Below are 18,096 nucleotides of genomic sequence, written 5' to 3' on the forward strand. Positions count from 1 at the left end.
GGACTCCCCTCCAAGTGAAGGCAAATTGTGGCCTGCACTCTGCTGCTAGAGGGATGGAGAAAAATGCATTAGCGATATCAATTGTGGCGTACCACTTCGCTGCCTTCGATTCAAGTTCGTACTGAAGTTCCAGCATGTCCGGCACTGCAGCACTCAGTGGTGGCGTCACTTCGTTCAGGCCTCGATAGTCCACTGTTAGTCTCCACTCGCCATTAGACTTTCGCACTGGCCATATGGGACTATTGAAAGGTGAATGAGTCTTGCTGATCACTCCTTGGCTCTCCAATTGACGAATTAGCTTATGGATGGGGATCAGGGAGTCTCTGTTAGTGCGATATTGCCGCCGGTGCACAGCTGTGGTAGCGATTGGCACTCGCTGTTCTTCGACCCTCAGCAACCCCACAACAGAGGGGTCCTCTGAGAGACCAGGCAAGGTAGATAATTGTTTAATGCCCTCTGTCTCTAAGGCAGCTATACCAAAAGCCCACCGGAACCCTTTTGGGTCCTTGCAATATCCTCTTCTAAGATAGTCTATGCCAAGGATACACGGAGCATCCGGGCCAGTCACAATGCGGTGCTTTTCCCACTCATTCCCAGTCAGACTCACTTCAGCCTCCAATACAGTCAACTGCTGAGATCCCCCCGTCACTCCACAAATATAGATGGGCTCTGGTCCTTTATAGCTCGATGGCATTATAGTGCATTGTGCACCGGTGTCTACTAAAGCCTTATACTTCTGTGCGTCTGACGTGCCAGGCCATCGAATCCACACAGTCCAATAAACTCGATTGTCCCTTTCCTCCCCCTGGCTGGAGGCAGGGCTCCCCTAATCCTGGTCAGAATCTTCTTCGTTTCTGTGTTTGAAGGACTGTCTGCTTGAAGTTGGAGCAGCAAACTTTTCAGAGAATCCCTTTTTCTTGATTGTTTTCTTTTGCAACTCACGTACCCGTGCCTCTAGGGTCGCGGTAGATTTTCCATCCCATTTTCTCATGTCCTCTCCATGGTCTCGTAAGTAAAACCACAGGGTGGCACGGGGTGAGTACCCACCCCGTAGACTTTTTGACTGTGAATGACTTTCTGTGATTGTTCCAATACATTTCCTTTTCATCATTAAAATAGATTCACACTGCACTCCACTCCTCCTGTTCTCTGAGTTCACAGGGCTAACCCCAGTGTGCTCAGTGTTGGCAAACAGAATGTACTGCAGTACGCCCCCTCCCAAGGGGAAACTGTGATTTACAGTCCCAGGAGCAGACAGAGAATTGAGATAAACTAGTTTTGATAGCAGCAACCATGCATAGACACAGCTCATAATGCAGCTATGAAGGGTCCATTGAAGACACAGCATTACGACTGACTTCTCTAGTTCTAGTACTGTTCTAGTTCTCTTAGTTCATCAGGAGAAAGGTCAACGTCTTCTAACCTCCCAAACAAAAGCAGCTCAGCAGAATGTGCAAAGCACCCACTCTATGTACCACAGAAGGACTTCAGTTTAGTACAAAACTTTATTCATAGCAATACTGCAAAACTACAAAAGTGAACACAGAATCCGAGCAGGACTGGAGCCTGTCCCATCCACCAACCTCTGGAACAGCAGCAAGGCCCCAGACAGCTTTATTTTATTAACAATCTAGAATATGCAAAACTTTTCAGTTTAACAGCAGTTTGAAGATTTGGCTCTGAAAAGGGGTGTCTGGAAGAAATCCCTCATTTCTGCCTTAAAACATTCATCCAATATTCTGACGTGCATAGGCATGGGTGAGAAAAATTACCTAATTGGTAGCAAGAAAAAGCCTGGAGTTCTCGAGATAGAAACTACAAAATCAGTAGGTTCCCAGCTCTGTACTGCCCATGCATCCCACAAGGCAAAGAGGGCTGGCGTGTTCTTTGTAGCCTAGTTAAACAGCTGCAAGCACAGAATAGGCGAAGCCTGAGGTTCTGACAAACGCACATTGTGGGGAAAGCTGGTGTTCCCTGGGTCACCCAAGCTATCCATCACCTCACCCCTGCAAATATTGGACCTTTTCAGGATGTCAGTGTTGCTAACAAAGGCTTCCTCAGTTCAGTTTGACTAGGACTCTCTGGGGACCCGTCATGAGCTGCTCCACAGCGCGCTACACGAGGTGATCACCTCTGTTACCGATCTGTTACTGGTAACAAGCAGATGTGGAAGGCTGGAAGCAGTAACTGCAGCAGGATCTGAAGACCTCTGAAGTTTCCCTGATGCCTCAGAAAATAAGTGGTAATTCCACCTGGAGGACAAACGAACAACTCTCTAGAAGGGGAAGCAAAGGGAATCAGGGAAGCAAGATCAGATCCAGGGAGGAAGGACAAAGCAAGAAGGCTAATGCCCTGCAGCACTTATGCTGCCCACTGCCAGCACTGAATTTGTCCTCTCTGATCCAGAAAGGATCAAAATACTAAATCAGTTTTCTAGATCCTTCCCTTTTCGCTTCCTTGCCTGTGATTTAGGATCTTTGCTTTTTGTTCTCATCTCTTCCACATCCCAAGACAGTAACTTAGCTTTCAGTTTGCTTGTCCCTGGGTTTGCCTGTCTCTGCCCTCCACGTCTGGACAAACTCCGGCTTCCGATCCCCTGTTCTGTCATGGCTTTCAGAAGATGTTCTTGCTTCTTCATCACCATCTCCTCCCGGCTCCAGATCAGAATATTAAAGCCTGAGAGGAAAAATTAAACATTGTATTTGATGTAGATCTTCTGACGGACAATACCTTTGGCTATGCTGCTTCAATGCCAGAAATTCAAAATGTTTTGTCTGTTCTAAGACATTTCCAAGGCAAATAGGATACAAAGATATTTTATTGCAGACAATCTCCAAACACCCATGAAATTTTTCTCTAATTACAAAATGTAATCAAGTAATTTCTAATCTCATCTGTCACAGTTATAAGACAGAAACCTATAATCAGTTCCCTTAATCCCATACGGCCTAAGAAAAATCTTGTAATCTTGGCTGTGAAGCCTGGGAAATAAGGTAAGTCAAATAAAGGGAAAGTGCTACAGGCCTAGCCGGAAAAGGCCTTTTTCCCCCCATCCTGTGTTCTGGAACTGTTATATGGCCGGCAGATGGCAGCAGGGCTCAGGGGAGGCTTCTTCCCCTGCAGATCTCGTGCTCAGGAATGCTTGAGAGATGACTAGCAGCCCATTTCGTAACGGCTAAAGTGGAAGACTGACAAGAAGGTCTTGACTTCCTTCACAGATGTAGAAAATTATAGGGGACTGCTAGTGAATGGGATCTGGGAAACCACACTCACGACTTGCTTTTAGTCTTGAGAAACAAGCCTAGTCTTTCCTGGGTGCTTAGTGTTCTAGGTTCTCTTTACTCACCCATGCCAGAGGCCAGTGTGTCTCCCATAGGGTTAAATTTATTGAGCTGAAAATGGAAAAAACAATGAGAGTCTGTAAGAACATCACTGCTTACATAACAGAGGCGTAAGAGCACCACTGCTTATATAACAGCAACAATCTGGAAAGCAAAATGCTCCCTAAAGAGCATCACAGGAAACCCACAGATGACCACAGAACAGCCCTGCTCGAGTCAGCAGCTTTAACCAGCAGCCACAACCCCACGAGACCGTGAGTCTGTCACAAGTGGAGAGGATGTTCCTATTGTTCTCGCCCCTAAAGCCCATCTCTTGGCTGCAGCTCAACACGCAGAGGTAGTTTTAGTTGCAGTGCCCAACTCACCGAGATGATACCAGACGCATTTGGGTCATGGAGCTGACAAACCATCTCCCCAGTGTTCCCATCGAATATATCAACAGTCCGCAGCTCGTTCACCGTGTACCCTGGGAACTTCGGGTCTGGGTAGCGACCCGCTACAATGAGGTCATAGCGAGGATGCCACGTCGCCTGGTCACAGAGCAGAGGGACGGGGAGTTAGAGAGGGGCAGAGTTAATGCTGACACACACCAGGGAACCAGCAGCTTGAGCAGCAGTTTGTCCATCCCACTCATAGACTCAGAAACACGAGCATCCTCAGCGGAATGCTCTGCAAGAGCTGCAGCAGTGTGAATATCCACCCACCATCGTATCCTGCCCAGAAATCAGACCATTTCTTTCAAAGCCTGCTGCTAGCACCAAGGGTGATGCTCCTCTCGGACTATGCTGGCTTAACTCACCTTAATAGGTGTGAGGTGCTGGAACTGCCGATGTGGGTGTGGGATCAGATGCTGTGGTTTGGTCCAGTCTGAGCAAGAGTAAACCCTGATTTCATTGCGCTGGTCTGTACTCAGCAGCTTGGCACCATCCGTTGGGCTGAAGTAAGCTGGGAGAGGGGGACAACGAGGCAAACAAGAGATCAATATGCTGTGATTGACAAGAAACATAAAAGTCACATTTCTCTAACTAGGAAAATGTCAACTTGTTTCTTTTTTAAACTAAAAATGTACACGTGGCCATGTGCCCCAACACAAGACTTCACCTGTCTCAAGCAAACTCAAGGCTCTTACAGTAAGCTGAAACCTACAGCATGGAATTACATAGGAAGAATCATTATTCTCATTTTAGAGTCAGAAAGAGACATAGCCAAGAAAGGAACTTGTTCATTCAGATGGGAAGTCACCAGAAAAGATGGAAACTGACACCTGCAGTTCAGACTTGCAGAAACTGGTAAAACTGCAGGCAAGAAACAGCCCTGAGTCCCACGCCCTGCTTTTGCCAAAGGGACCATCCCAATAAATTCAGTTTTCTCATCTCAGACACTGCTGATGTTTCAACACTAAGAACGCACAGTGCCACGGTTTGTACAGCAAGTCTGAGGCCATCTGTAGCTGCCCTATTTCACCTCCCTGCCTCTGTCTGCACATTCCCACTGCCTTCCTTGCTTATAAGCACCAGCAAAAGGAAGACAGCTGGCATGCAGGAAAGCTTTTCAGCAAGAAAGCAGGAGCATCCTCTCTGTTAAACCTGTAAGGCAGTACCTCAGAAAATGAGCTCTAAGCTGCCTAGCGTAAGTCTGTCAAAAAACACAATTTATGTGCGCTTCCACCATGAACAGCAATTCTGAACAATTTACTCAGAAGGTTGAAAAAAAAATACAGGTTAACAAGTTAAATCAACCTCCTCCCAAAGGACTCAGGTAAAATTCATGTTCAATGTTTATGTTTAAAAGTTACATGATACTTGAACAATTTGCATCTGGCTGTATTAAGGCTTGCTCCAAAGTGTTTTCATCTCTTAAAAAACACAAAGAGATAACTGGAAGAAAGAGAGGATCAACTCACGCTTTTTGGGAAGAAAAGCAACGTAGAAGCCAAAACTCAGGAAAAAAGAAAAGAAGAAAAGCACGTGGATGGGAGATTCAGCAGACATCTGTGTGACTAAATTCTTATCTCATGAACTTACCTGCATTGACAGGTTTGTCGTGAGGAAGCACATGAAGAAAATTAGTTTTGTCTTTGATGTTTCTGAGGTCCCAGATTTTGACTGTCTGATCCACAGATGCTGTGGCCAACAGCCACTCACATCGAGAGTTAAACTCCACATGAGTTACTTTCTTCTTGTGCAATTTCAGCTTCCAAATCTGAAGCAGAGGAAACAAACAAACAAAAAATAAAAATCACACACACACAAAAAAGGACTAGATTTAAAAAAAATGAAATGAGAATCTGCTAGTGTACTAGTGCAGAGTAAAGAGGTCATACGTTTACAGAGTTAAAAAAAAAAAAAAAAAAAAAGAAACAGAAAACCTTCTATAATACACCTACTGGAAACAAGAAAGGAGAGGAATGACCTTGGAACTATTTATTCCTGGGAGAATCTCTGATCCACCAACTTATTACAGCTATAGGAAAGAAAAATACAATCCCTGTTTCATGGAGCGAAGCATTAATGTCACTGTTAAGACCTCATGTGGAATACTTCATGCAGTGCCAGTGTTGCAGCTGCAGGAAGATTAAAACAAACTGGAACAGGTACAGAAATGAGCCACCAACATAATAAGGATGGGCCTACTTTGTGGGAGATCAGAAAAGCTTGCTTTCTTTATCTTAGTAAAAATGACAGGTGATGGGATACAATTGGCTTCTAGAAAGGTATCAGAAAAGAAATATAAGAAGAAATATTTTAATTCAGCAGAACAAATTGATATAAACTGACTATGAATAAATTTATACTGGATGACAGAAGATTCTTTCTAGTCAAAGGAGTACAGTTGGCCCTCCCTCTATAATAACAGGTATCTCCTAAGTGCAGAAGAGCCCATCAAATTCTTTCAAGAGAAAAAAAAATAAAGAAAGCAACTAACCTTTAATGCACAAAACTCATGTATGTGTAACTGCTCGCTAATTTACACAGCTGCCTCTGGCCACAGCTCACCGGGTGGCACACTCTTACAGATGTTACCTTTGCAGGCAGGAGAAATGGTAATTCCAGTGTGGTGGTACAGCAGGCTCCTGCAAGCAGGGCCACTCCAAGCCTGTTCTCTAATAGGTTTCTGTACTGCTTCAGAGTCTGCCTCTGCCTGCCCTCTCATGTCTAGAAGCAGTAGTGCAATTTATATCCCAGTGTTTGTTGAATTACTGTTCCGTACTTACTCCACAGTCATGGAAAGGTGTCCATCAAAGCAGTACCTCCCAAATGACTCCTATCAGGGCGCTAAATTTTTGGAAGGATGAAGGTTGCTGGCAGAAGGTATTTAGGCTCTTCAGTTTACCATATAATTACTCTGCCCAGTAACAAATACTTTTAAGAAAAGGGCAGCACATCACACAGTCCCTGTTGGAGATTTGTTACTATCATGCTGACCAGCATGCTTGGCAGAAGCTGAGGAAGTCTTAGCCCCTAAACTATGTGTAGGCTCATCTCAGCTGCAAGGCACTTGTCCACTTTACTGGGCCCCTGTAGTGCAGGGAAGTCAATGAGCAGTGCAGATTCCTGTAAATGAGGTGCTATAGGGAGCCATACAAACCTCTTCACCAGAAGTGCTGAGCAGAACCACGTTGCCCAAATTATCTCCTGTCACCACAGCGCGGCAGCTTGCAGAAACATCAACGCTGCAGTACCAGCAACTAGAGGGAAAGAGACAAAAATCAGTGCTGCCTCCCACAGGCAGCTGAAGGCAGCTGAGCTCTGGTTCACATCTGGTCCCTTTCTGACAAAGGAGACCACAACACATTGTAATTGCCATCTCCTGCCTGATCTGATGGGGTGGCCCTCAACATCAGGAAGGTTTATCAGCAGTGCTTGTTTTGGCGACTGAATATGAAATAATTTCCAAATAATTTGTGAAATGCTCACTAGACAGAGTGTGACATGTTGGAACAGTGGAACACAAAGGCTGAGAAGTCCCTTGGAGCCTGCACACTTTGAGAAAGATCAGAACGCCCATGCAACATAGCCAAACATACAGAAACAGCTTTAAAATAAGGTTTCCCACAACACAGTGAAGCAGCAGTAAAGAAAAGACAAAAGCTTTGGATTGGAAAGTTGCACCTCTAAACTGTCTCAACTTCATGCTCCAAGGAACAAAACTAAGTGGAGATTTAGCTGATAAAGACCTATTTCTTAACCCCAGCTCTGCTGGGAGGGTAGGGCCAGTGAGAGTAAAACTGGGGTCCTTTGGGAGCCTGTAGGGAAAGCTTTAATTTGCAATGAATTGCAAATTATTCTTGATTTCAAGGCAGTGGGTATTAGCATGGTGAGGGCACTCCAGAGGGCAATAGGGTAAACTCAGTAAGCTGAAACTTTGATTCTTCAGGAATGTTTTTTGGCCTGAGCTCTCCTCTGCTGCCTGAGCTGCTGCACACAAAGCGCCCAGAACACCGATCACAACGAAGAGCAGAAAGCATGTTCTGCTCTTCTCACCTCACACTTTATACAGCAAAGCTTTGTCAGTACCTGCAAGACAGGAGATGGTGTCACCAGAAATAACACCAGAAGGTGCATGCAGCGCACTCAGCTACTGCAAAAACCAAGGTGCCCCGGGGCTGCCTAGCTTGTCACCCACCCTGCCACGCTGGAGCTGGGACCGGGAGCCTATCTCTGAGCTTCCTCACAGGGCCACGTCACGCCAAGGATCTCCTCACGCTTGCAAAGAAGCAGATGTTAGTGAGCACGAGCAGAGCCACAGCACTAACCCAGCGCTAAGGGTTAACCATTAACCACAGCATTAAGGAGCAGAGATTCATCCTTGCGCTGCTCCCTCCTCACCAAACGTTATGGAGCTCGTGGCCACAGTCCGGGGCACGGGAGATCACCTGCACGGCTCTGCCCTCAAGGTCCTGCAGGCTTAGGGTGCCATCCCCTGATGCCACATAAAGCTTCACTGCCTCATAAGGACTGAACTTGATGTCTCCAAGAGAATCTCCCGGCCCTTTCTGGAATACACACAGAGCCAAAAGGCATCAAGGTTAGAGTGGGGGAAAAAAAATCTTAATACAACTCATCTCCTGGAACACATTGCAGGTTTCCCAAGGCACGATGCACCGCTCTTTTTTCAGGGGACACACGTAAGATCTTTCTGATCTGTTTCAGACCTGAGCATATACGTTCTGAGCCTCTAGGTTCAACCCCAAAGCTTTGGGCTGCAAACCTCATTAGCAGCACTGCTTCCTCTGCTGCCGAGGGAAGGACAAATCTGCAGTGAACCACCTGGCTCAGACCAGGTTTAGGAGATCAGAAGAAAAACCAGCACCACTGCATGCAGAAGCTACAGAAAATCTCATGACAGCCCTGCACCAAGCTTTTCTTACAGAGGCTTCGTTCACCAGTTCACTACAGCCTACTTCCATTCCATACCTAGTCCTTCTCAAGGTACCAGCAGGCAGCACAAGCGCAGTACCAGGAGTAATTCTACTGCTAGCTACGAGGCACAAGAACCTCAACTGAGGAAACGTGGAAAACATACACAAAGACAGAAAAGAAGGACACAGACTGGGAGTCCCCAGACTCTGATGTGCACTCCATCTGCTGCTCACAGAGCAACCATCTAATGAAGTCACACAGTACACATGAGCTGTTAAGAGGCCAATGAAGACAAAAAGCCCATCCATAGAGCTTGCCTGCCCTCACAGCAGCAAAGACAGACTGCATGTCCTTTCAAATCCAGGCATTGCTGTGACAGGGATCCACCGGGATACAAGATCTTCCCGTCCCACCTTGCCTACCTGAGCAGTCATCCCAGCACCACTAGGGCTCACCTTCTGCCTCAAGACAAGACTGCAGCTGGAACAGCCGCTTTGGAAACCAACCATGAAAGCTGCTACCAGAAAGAATCAGGTGGAGAAAAGCAAAGAGGAGGCTAACGCCGTTTCTCTCACTTACCTAGCACTGAAGTAACTAACTGAAGAGGTCAGGCTTCCTCATGAGTCCACAGAATAGTGTGAGAGGGGGATTCTAAACACAGGCACATAGAATTGCCTCTAGAGATTCATCCCCTCATTCCTCTGAAGAATCTGAGTCTTAATTTTGGTATTTTATACAAGAAGCACTAAAAGTTAGGTGGGACGAACTGGTGTGATCCTTATGACGTGTACCACTTAAAGCCAGTGGTGTTTGTGGAGAAGGACTGAGGGGACCGCAGATGGCTCTGCAAAAGCCACCTGGCAGCGAGCAGCACTGCTAGCAGGCCAAGAGGTCAGCAGGTCCCCAGGGCAGAGCTACAGAGCACAGAGCTGAGGAAATCCACCCCACACTCCCACGTGTAACAGGTAGTAAGCAAGCATCTGGGTCCTTCCCCTTAATGAGGGAGAGCTCTCTTCTACCCACCACCCCATTTCAGAGAAAAATAAAAAGGGAGAGCGAGCCTCCTCAGAAGGGAGGGAACTCTTGAAATTTAGAGGGTAAAGGAGGTCTACGTGGAGAAGAAGCCCAGCTCCCATATATTAGAGACCAGCATCTCTCTCTCTCTGTGTAGTGCTCCTGCCAGCAGGACGCAGAGGCCCAAAACATTGCTGTATTTCTTACTCCCAGTCCTCGGAGATGGTGAAGACCCGGAAAGTATTGCCATTAAAATCCTGCAGGGTGGTAGTGCCGGCAACTGACGAAGTGTACAGCTGGCTAGGGTTAAAAGGGTTAAACTTCATTCCTGTGATGGCCCCTCCAGCTCCCATCTACAAGGAAGGGGATGAACAAAAGAAAAAATCCACTGAGTGATGGGGAAGAAGGAAAGTGTGTGCTCTAAGTCTGCATTCTCTGCTACGTTCTTAACAGCAACAGTCAAACACACCACAGCCCTCCAGGAGACAAAGACAACCATGCCTTCCCACATGACAGTTGTCTAGGCAGCTGCCCTCCCAGAGAATAGAGCTGCAACTCCGCCAGTCCCCCAGCAACGTGCTCCTTGGCTGACATCACACTAGTAACAAAAAAAGAAATACAGCCCTGGAATTTTTGGAGGATGGAATTCCTTCCAGTGCACACCTATGTTAATTTAGGAAGGGACAGAAGAGTCTTTTAGAGTCCCTGTAGGACTGCCAATGGCTGAATATGCTATGGGGGCATGCTAGCTGTACAAACCACTCATTCTAGCTTAGTTTTTTACTTCAGATGTAGGGACTTTGTTTCTCTCCACTCCAAGTTGCTTCTTCATATGACACAGAATAAAAGGTGAGCAGAGAAAGATCAAGACCTAAACCAGACAGACCCTCTCTGCCTATTTGCTTCTGGCATCCCTTTAAAATAATTGTTTTGCCAGTTGCTGATTGTTTTTCCCCCCCGCACTGAACGCACATCAAGTACAGTTTCATTATGAATTTACTCAACAAGCCTCTGTTCTCCCTAGTGCAATAGGATTGTTCCCTAGAACAATCTGGAATTTAGGAATGACAGCTGCTGCATCTCAGTCCTGACCCATGCCTGGCTACTCTGCAGCCCAAGGCCTTCACGTGTTTCTCACAACAGATCTCACTTCTGACCCGCAGATATTTGGTGGTCCTCCAGTTTTCCCCTCCTACCCACCCCACACACCCAGAGACTTACCCCTTTTATAAAGCAGGTTTTAGTAAGTACTTCGTAGTCCCACAGAATGATGTCTCCACCTTTGGAACCAACGGCTACGGTACTTGGGTGTGTTGGATGCCACTCCAGGCATGTCACTCTCCTGTCAAAGGGACTTGCTGTTCGAAAGAGGCGGTATGAGGTCAGAGAACGCAGAAAGGGCAGCTGTAGACACTGTTACAAAGATAAAAGATAATTATGACTTCTGCAGGGATCCCTGAGTATCTCTGAATGAGGAGCACTAACAATTTCTAATCACCACCAGCTGTAGAACATTCACAACAAAGGCTAAGCTCCTCTCCGCAAGGAGTACGTGCTGTCCCCAAGGGAAACTATCTGGACCACACAAATCCACATCAACCACAGCACCCGGAAAGCAACAGAGAACTGAGAGATACCATGCTTTAAATGACGTACAGGGAGCTAAGCCTCTTGGGCTGAGCTAAGAAGGCAGGATAACTAATATTAATGAGGGAGGATAACATCTCCCTGTCAGAACCAAGACCTTGATGACTATGTCATTGCTGTGCATCCAGAATGTTACACTTCACCTACAGCTACAGTGTCATAGGCCTCCATCCAAATTGCTTGCAGCTTAACAATACAGCATAAAAAAAAAAAAAAAAAAAAAGAGTTAGGACATCCAACAGGTCATGAAGGAGGAACTCCTCACCTGCCTGAGCTGCGCCCGGATGGAGCCTCCCAGCTTGTTCTGGTAGACATAATGAACAATGCTGCACCGCCGCTCCAGCTGATGGAAAAGGGCTCTGGTGTTTCTCGTCACAGACCCACCTCCACTCCGACCTGACAGAGAGGAAAAGAATAAAAGTTACTGGGAGCCAACGCCGGCCATGCTCATTCACCAAACATGGGAAGACATCTGCATTTGCTGCTAAATCCATGAAAAGCTTCAGACACAAGTGAAAAGACTAAATGACTCTTACATGTCTAAGGAGCATGCAGCCTTTGCAACTGTGGAGTCCAGTGCTTCTCATAGGCTGCCAAACTTTGTGTATGCTTCCTCATGTTCAAACTTCCTTCTCCTAGCCAAAGATTTAGCAAAAAGACAGCACGAGAAGGAGGACTAAAGCAAAGTCTCAGGTGGCGCATCTCTTGGACAGTATACAGCTTGAATGGTTCGTACCCAGAATATACTGAGGCCATCCAAAGCCCCAGCAACTTGGCAACATGCAGTGGGAGGGGGTGAGCCCCTGTGTGCAGGGGAAAGAAGGTCAGACGTGTGAAGAGCAGAAATATTCCACCTGAAATTTCCCCAAGTGTGGCAATGGGAGGTCCCACACAGTTCCTGAAATGCCTGCTTGTAAATGAGAATATTCTATCTGCTTGTGCTGTAGCCCGTACAGTCTGCCTGCAAACTGTGAGGTTTGTTTTTGATAATAGACTTGCTGACGCCTCATCGCCTGAAAACCTTTCTGTTCAGGGTGATTTTTGCTGAGAGCACAGCATGCTTCTACATTTTGTTCATGTTCCAAGTTTTATCTTCAGGGACCTTTAGATAAAAACAAGATCTGTGCGCAGTCCCATGTCTATGAGCTAATCATCCCCATGGCAATAGACTGTAACACCTCAGTAGATCTAGATGTCAAGTGAGAAAGATGCCTTTGTTAAGAAACAAAAATGCTACGTTCATTTAAGGATACTAATGAAAAAACAGAAGACCAAAAACATAAGGATCATTCTGTGTGATTAGAACCTAAACAAAATCTTCCTTTAAGGCAAGCCTGGAACCTAGAAATGCAGGGGTGAGAGACTAAACTTCTTTATTCACATGCCAACATAGTGCTAACACTTGCCACACCTGTTGAAGTGGGCACAAAAGGATTTATATTTTAATTCCTTTTTTTTTTCCCTCCACAGAAGAATTAGCATCCACAGTTCCTTCTTCAGAAGTGACAGAAGGGGGCATATTTTTTCAGATTCAGTGTGGTTGCAAATGAAAATTTACTAAGTAAAAACTTCAGGCCTTTTTAGAATCTGCTGTAGTAAACGCTTAAAAACAGATTTCAACTGCAAGAAACTGGACCTGTACTACATAATTCAGAAGAAAAAAAAATTTTTTCCAAAACATATTAAAATCAATATATAAAACAGCAAAGAAGCATTACGATTTTCTCTGGGGGGTTGGATGTTTTTCTCACAAAGTGTGTATAAAGAACAGAAAATCTCAAATGCAAAGGTCTTGATCTTTTTAAGAAAAGTCTTCGGGAAAAATACGATTGGTCTCTTTTTCCTCAAAGTACTAACCATATCCAACTCCCTCTGAAACTTCGGGGAACTACAGGTGCTCATCAAATCTGAAAATCAGGCCATGAAGTTACAATGAAAACCACACAGCTAAGTCAGCTACAGAAGATGCTTTAACTATCCACAACTACGTACAGAACTCCTTTCCAACAAGAGTATTTTGCTTCCATGACCACTGTCCACACTAACAACTGCTCCGTATTTTGTAACTCCTGCTTGCTTTAGGAAAAGTTAGAATACGCACAGATCAGGTGGCAATGTCAGTTTAGACTGCATGCTGTAGAACACCAACCTTACAGCTAAGAAACTGCATTAAGAATTGCATGGAAGAAAAAATGATTTGTTACCAAGGCTGTCTGTCCTACAATAAAGCAGAGATCTGGTAATTCAGGAATTCCACAGAACTCTCCAGTGTGCTGTATTGGCATTATCAGTGGACAGGCTTCTACCAAGGGGTATGGAGTCTCAAATACGAAGGACAGACATGCAGACACACTCTCACTAGACAGATAATTGGAGGCTGCACTACCCCGATACATGTCTGTGTATCACTTGAATATGTAATAGAGTCATCTGAATGTGACTCTTGGCATTCTCCTTCTTCAGCTAGTCGATATCTGTGATTTAGGGTAAATCTGGTTGGGAGAAACAGTAAAGAAGCATTACCAATTTTCTCTAGGGGTTTGGATGTTTTTCTCAGAAACAATTTCTTCGCTAGTGGTTCGTTCTCTAGTTCCTTGTAGTCCAGTTTCCTTTTCCCAGACGATTTTGCTTCTTCTGACCAATACTCATGCGCCCTCTCATGCTTCTTGTCCTTTGGCTGATTTACTGGAGCCATTCTGTCTGACCACTAGAAGCAAATAAAAGCACGGAAGGTAAGACTGTCACAGACTTTTAACCAGACGACAGAGAGGAAAACTGTAGTGAAATTTATCCCAGTGGCCTGGAAGTAGTGCTTATACCCGTAGCCTCTTTCATCAGCATGACAGTAGCTTTTTGTTGTGCTCTGCTGGAGAGGGGAACAGGTTCAATAAACTCTTCTTTGTTCCCATATGAAAATGAGTGTATCCTACAGCACTGGGGTATGTTTTGACAGATGTGCTTCTACCGAAATTTTAAGCTTAAAACCCACAGATCTGCATAAAGCACATCTGTGAAACCACATAATACCCTAACTGTTCCTGCAGCAGCTCACACTGAGCTCTTCAGACTGGGCTAAGGACAGGGTCTGAGCTGTTGCGAAGACAGCCAAGGCTGACTGCTGTCCCACCGAGCCCGTTCAGAAGACACTTCCTACTCTTCCTACTTCACGGCCACCACCTAATATTTGGGCTGGGCTCCCTCGCTAAGCTCCAAACACGCTTTAGACCGTGGGGGCCAGCACCACACGCCTGCTGCCTGCCCCGGCTCCCCGCCTCCTCCTCCCGGCTGCCGGGCGCCGCACCCCGGGGGCTCCTCGGGGAAGAGCCCGCTGAGGGCCGGGTCCCTCCCCGAGCCCCCACCGAGCCTCCCCGCTCTCACCTGCGCTCCGCCGGCCTCCGCTGCCCCGGCCCCTCCCCGGAGCTTTCATAACCGGGGCGGGGAGGAGCGGGGGGGCCGCGGCTGCCGGCCCCGGGAGCGGCGCCGAGCCCTGAGGCGGCCTCGGCAGGGCCCCGCCGCCGCCATCTCACGGCCCCAAGCGCGGGGGGACCGCCTCTGAGGCGGCCTCCAGGGGTTCAGCTCAGCTCTTTCGGGGCTCCTAGGGGAATAATTAATTACTGCGGCACCGAATGGGTTGATTAAAGCTGCGTGGAGAGGGCCCAAAATAGATCAACCGAACAGCGAGCGAAAAAAAGAGAGGCTATTTAAAAACGCGACTTGCACTGCCAGGCGCACCTGGTGTCGAGCTGTGGTGGAGCTCAACAGAAAAACCTGTGCCTTACAGCTGGGGAAAAAGAAAAACAATCCCCAGCTGGAGGCACACACGCCTCCCTCCCTCCCTCTCCATCCAGGAGGGAGGCTGCTGCCTGCCTTGCCTCCAGAGCAGCAGGCAGCCTGTGCCTCAGGTCCCCATCAATATTCTGAGTAATGACATCCTGTCATCCACACAGCTGGTGTGTAGTCCTAAAATATCTCTGTAACCACTCCTGCAGTTGTAGGGGTGCTGCTTTTTTGAGGGGACAGGGGGTTCTGTTCAAGTTACCTATACATTTTCTCACATAGTAGAAAATGAACTGAAAAACTACTAGGAGAAGCTACAAAGAGCCAGACTCCAGACCTTTCTGCTGCACTGCAAAAATGTTATATTAGTTTTAGCATCGTAAAACCAAGTATCAGAATGACCTGGAAAATAAATCATAACCGCTGACAGATGTCAGTTTTGACATGTTGACAGACAACATGTCAGACCGTTTTGAACATGTATGCCAGCCTGACCATGGTCTTACCAAGCACTTTTGTAACACACAGCATCCTTCTGAGAATTGTACCCATTAACAAAAAAATAGCAATAGCAGTAACTGAAAGTAGTATTTACCTGCTTTCCTCAGAAGCCTTGAAGGCTTGATTTCTGGGAAGGGAAACTGCTATAGAAAAATAGCCTCCTTGTCTTGACAATGATCAACGAGTTTGTTTACAGGTCTGCACATGTCATCATCATCAGAGGCAGAACCTGTGGAGGTCATCAGGAATCGCCAACAAATCACCAATTAAAGGACAAAAATCTTAACATCCCCTGTTTTTCACATACAGTAAAAGGTGTAAATTTCTAAGTCTGTAACTGAAGACAAATGCCCCAATACCAACTCTCTTCAAGCAGATTGAAAGACCTGTATTGCTTTTAGTGATCTACGTATTAATCCCAAAGTAGACTCCAATGGTGTCATCTAAGTTACCCCCAGCAATGTTGTGTACTTCCTGTCCCCATTCCTTTCATCCTCCAGTGTTTGCTTCCCTGCACAGAGGGCATGCACAGTAACCTACGGGTTTCCTCATTGCGCTGTCATGGTTAGCATTTTCTATCAATTACTAACACCACATTTGCTTTCTCTCTCAAGAGTCACCAGATTATTTTTGTAATCGTTATTCACTAAGGACAAGAATAGCAGTTCACAAATCATGCACAGCAGAAAGGCCACTGGCATGGGGTGCCGCCAATTAGTACTGGTATGCCAGTACTAAGCAGACGTGGTACACCACAGGCCAGAGAAAGAGTAATTTGAAAATACTATTCTGCATTTACAGGCTCACACTCTTCAAACTAATGCATGCAGCAAAGTCAAAGGAGTATAAATATGCATGAGCAGGATATTAGGCTTTTTTATTATTATTTTTTTACAATGCCTTCTGTCTGATATACACTCTTGTTGAGGTTCCACCTTAGTTATAGCTCACAGTTCTCTATTAGAGAATAAAGCTGTCTTGTTGCTGGGTCTGGTAAAGCTATATTCTGACTAAGACCGTCAACTTCATGGTATTTGTAATACTAGTTGGTATTTTGCCTCCTTGTTGCCAGGATCTTTTTCCAAAGCATGAATGTTTTTGGCTACTTTAGTCTGACTACTGATGTAAAGAGTACCATTACAGCAACTTGAGTTTTGCCTGCAGATGCAAGCAAGACTTATCTTCTGCTAAAAGGTAGGAAAAACTTTTCAATCCTCTGGAGATAAGAGTAAATATGCTATCTATCCTCCTTCTACCCCATGACCTTTACTAGGCTGCCCTGCATCAGGAAAAAGAGCAGAAGTATTGCTATTCTAATGATCTTGTTTACCTGAGCACTCAATTTTCCCTAAGCAATTCCAGTCTTAGAGGAAAGGAGTGAGACAGCCATGTTACGTAGTAGCCTCGCCACTTAGTCAGCACTGGGGACAGCCAGATCCGAAATGGAAGGCATCTCAGATGCTCAATGCATGGAGTATCGGTATCAAAATCTGCATAACATAAAATAAGGCAAACAGTGGATAAAGAATATTAATGAATTACGTGTTTTTGCTTTCCCCTACCTCACTAATGTACGTACATTTGATAATGGCATTAAAATCTCATATAGTTAATTTAGAGAATCTCTACGCCAAAGAATTGGCATTGGTTTTGTTCATTTTTTTTCAGGGGTGGTGGTGGTGTCTTATTTTTAAAATAAAAAAATATTATTTTAGTAAGATAAAAAGTTAATGCTCAGTGATAATTAACTTCTAGGGTAAGATAAATGTCTTGAGTCGCTTTTTGAAAGTACACTCATTGTTGTACCACATACAGTGACATATCACGGGAATCTACCCAGGGGAAAGTGAACTGAGGATTGGCCCCAGGGCAAAATAAGTGGAATGGTTTCTAAGATCTCTTTTCTAATAGGAATTCATAGTCTCTGAAGGTCCTCTGTAGAGGTACTTTTCTACCTCCTATAAAACTTGGGGCAGTTGTCAAGAGAGAAAACATCCCTGGGCTGCTCCAGAGAAGCGGGAGCACAGATTTACGGCATGTTCTTTCCTCTCTCCCTCCTGTAAGGCTCTCAAACTTTCCTCTCTCCACTGATTGCATAAACATCACAGCAAACTCACAGTTGGTCCTTGGAGTTGGGTCCCAGGTCTCTTGGAAGCAGTCGAGAGGAGAGGGGCCAGCGAGGCCTCCAGGCACTCCTCTACACGCTCTGTCCCAGCGTCATGGCAAACCACACCCGAGGCCTGGCGCTAGAAATGGAAACTCTGGCACACAAACCTCCTGGTACTTCGAAAAAGCTGGCTTCGACCAAGAGACTCTGAAAAGACGAGGTCTGGGTTATTCAGGAAAAAGGTTTCCAGAGGAGAGGGCAAACGGACTGAGTCAGCTCTGAGGGAGCGAGCCAAAAGGCCACCACGCTGAGCTGCGGCGAGGCTGCTCCCCGACCCCAGGAGGGT

At 46.0% G+C, this 18,096-nt stretch overlaps 1 protein-coding gene across 4 annotated transcripts; it reads right to left on the bottom strand.

Moving 5' to 3' along the window:
- Window positions 1-853: 853 nt before the first annotated feature.
- On the bottom strand, window positions 854-18,042 carry DDB2 (damage specific DNA binding protein 2). Of its 4 annotated transcripts, XM_082761549.1 has the most exons (13): window positions 17,761-18,042; window positions 16,974-17,133; window positions 15,738-15,872; window positions 13,889-14,072; window positions 11,631-11,761; window positions 10,940-11,131; window positions 8,171-8,337; window positions 6,930-7,029; window positions 5,366-5,543; window positions 4,141-4,286; window positions 3,707-3,871; window positions 3,347-3,392; window positions 854-2,676 (listed from the first exon to the last, which is right to left on the bottom strand). In XM_082761549.1, the coding sequence occupies exons 4-13, from the start codon at window positions 14,058-14,060 to the stop codon at window positions 2,426-2,428; spliced, it is 1,548 nt and encodes a 515-aa protein (XP_082617675.1). In that variant the 5' UTR covers window positions 14,061-14,072; window positions 15,738-15,872; window positions 16,974-17,133; window positions 17,761-18,042; the 3' UTR covers window positions 854-2,425. The 4 variants fall into 4 exon arrangements, with proteins under 4 accessions (XP_082617675.1, XP_082617676.1, XP_082617674.1 ...); XM_082761550.1 differs by lacking the exon at window positions 15,738-15,872; XM_082761548.1 differs by lacking the exons at window positions 15,738-15,872; window positions 16,974-17,133; window positions 17,761-18,042 and adding an exon at window positions 14,744-15,042.
- Between the last annotated feature and the right edge of the window lie 54 nt (window positions 18,043-18,096).

This window comes from Aythya marila (assembly GCF_965140915.1).
Source record: "Aythya marila genome assembly, chromosome: 5".
NCBI lineage: Eukaryota > Metazoa > Chordata > Aves > Anseriformes > Anatidae > Aythya > Aythya marila.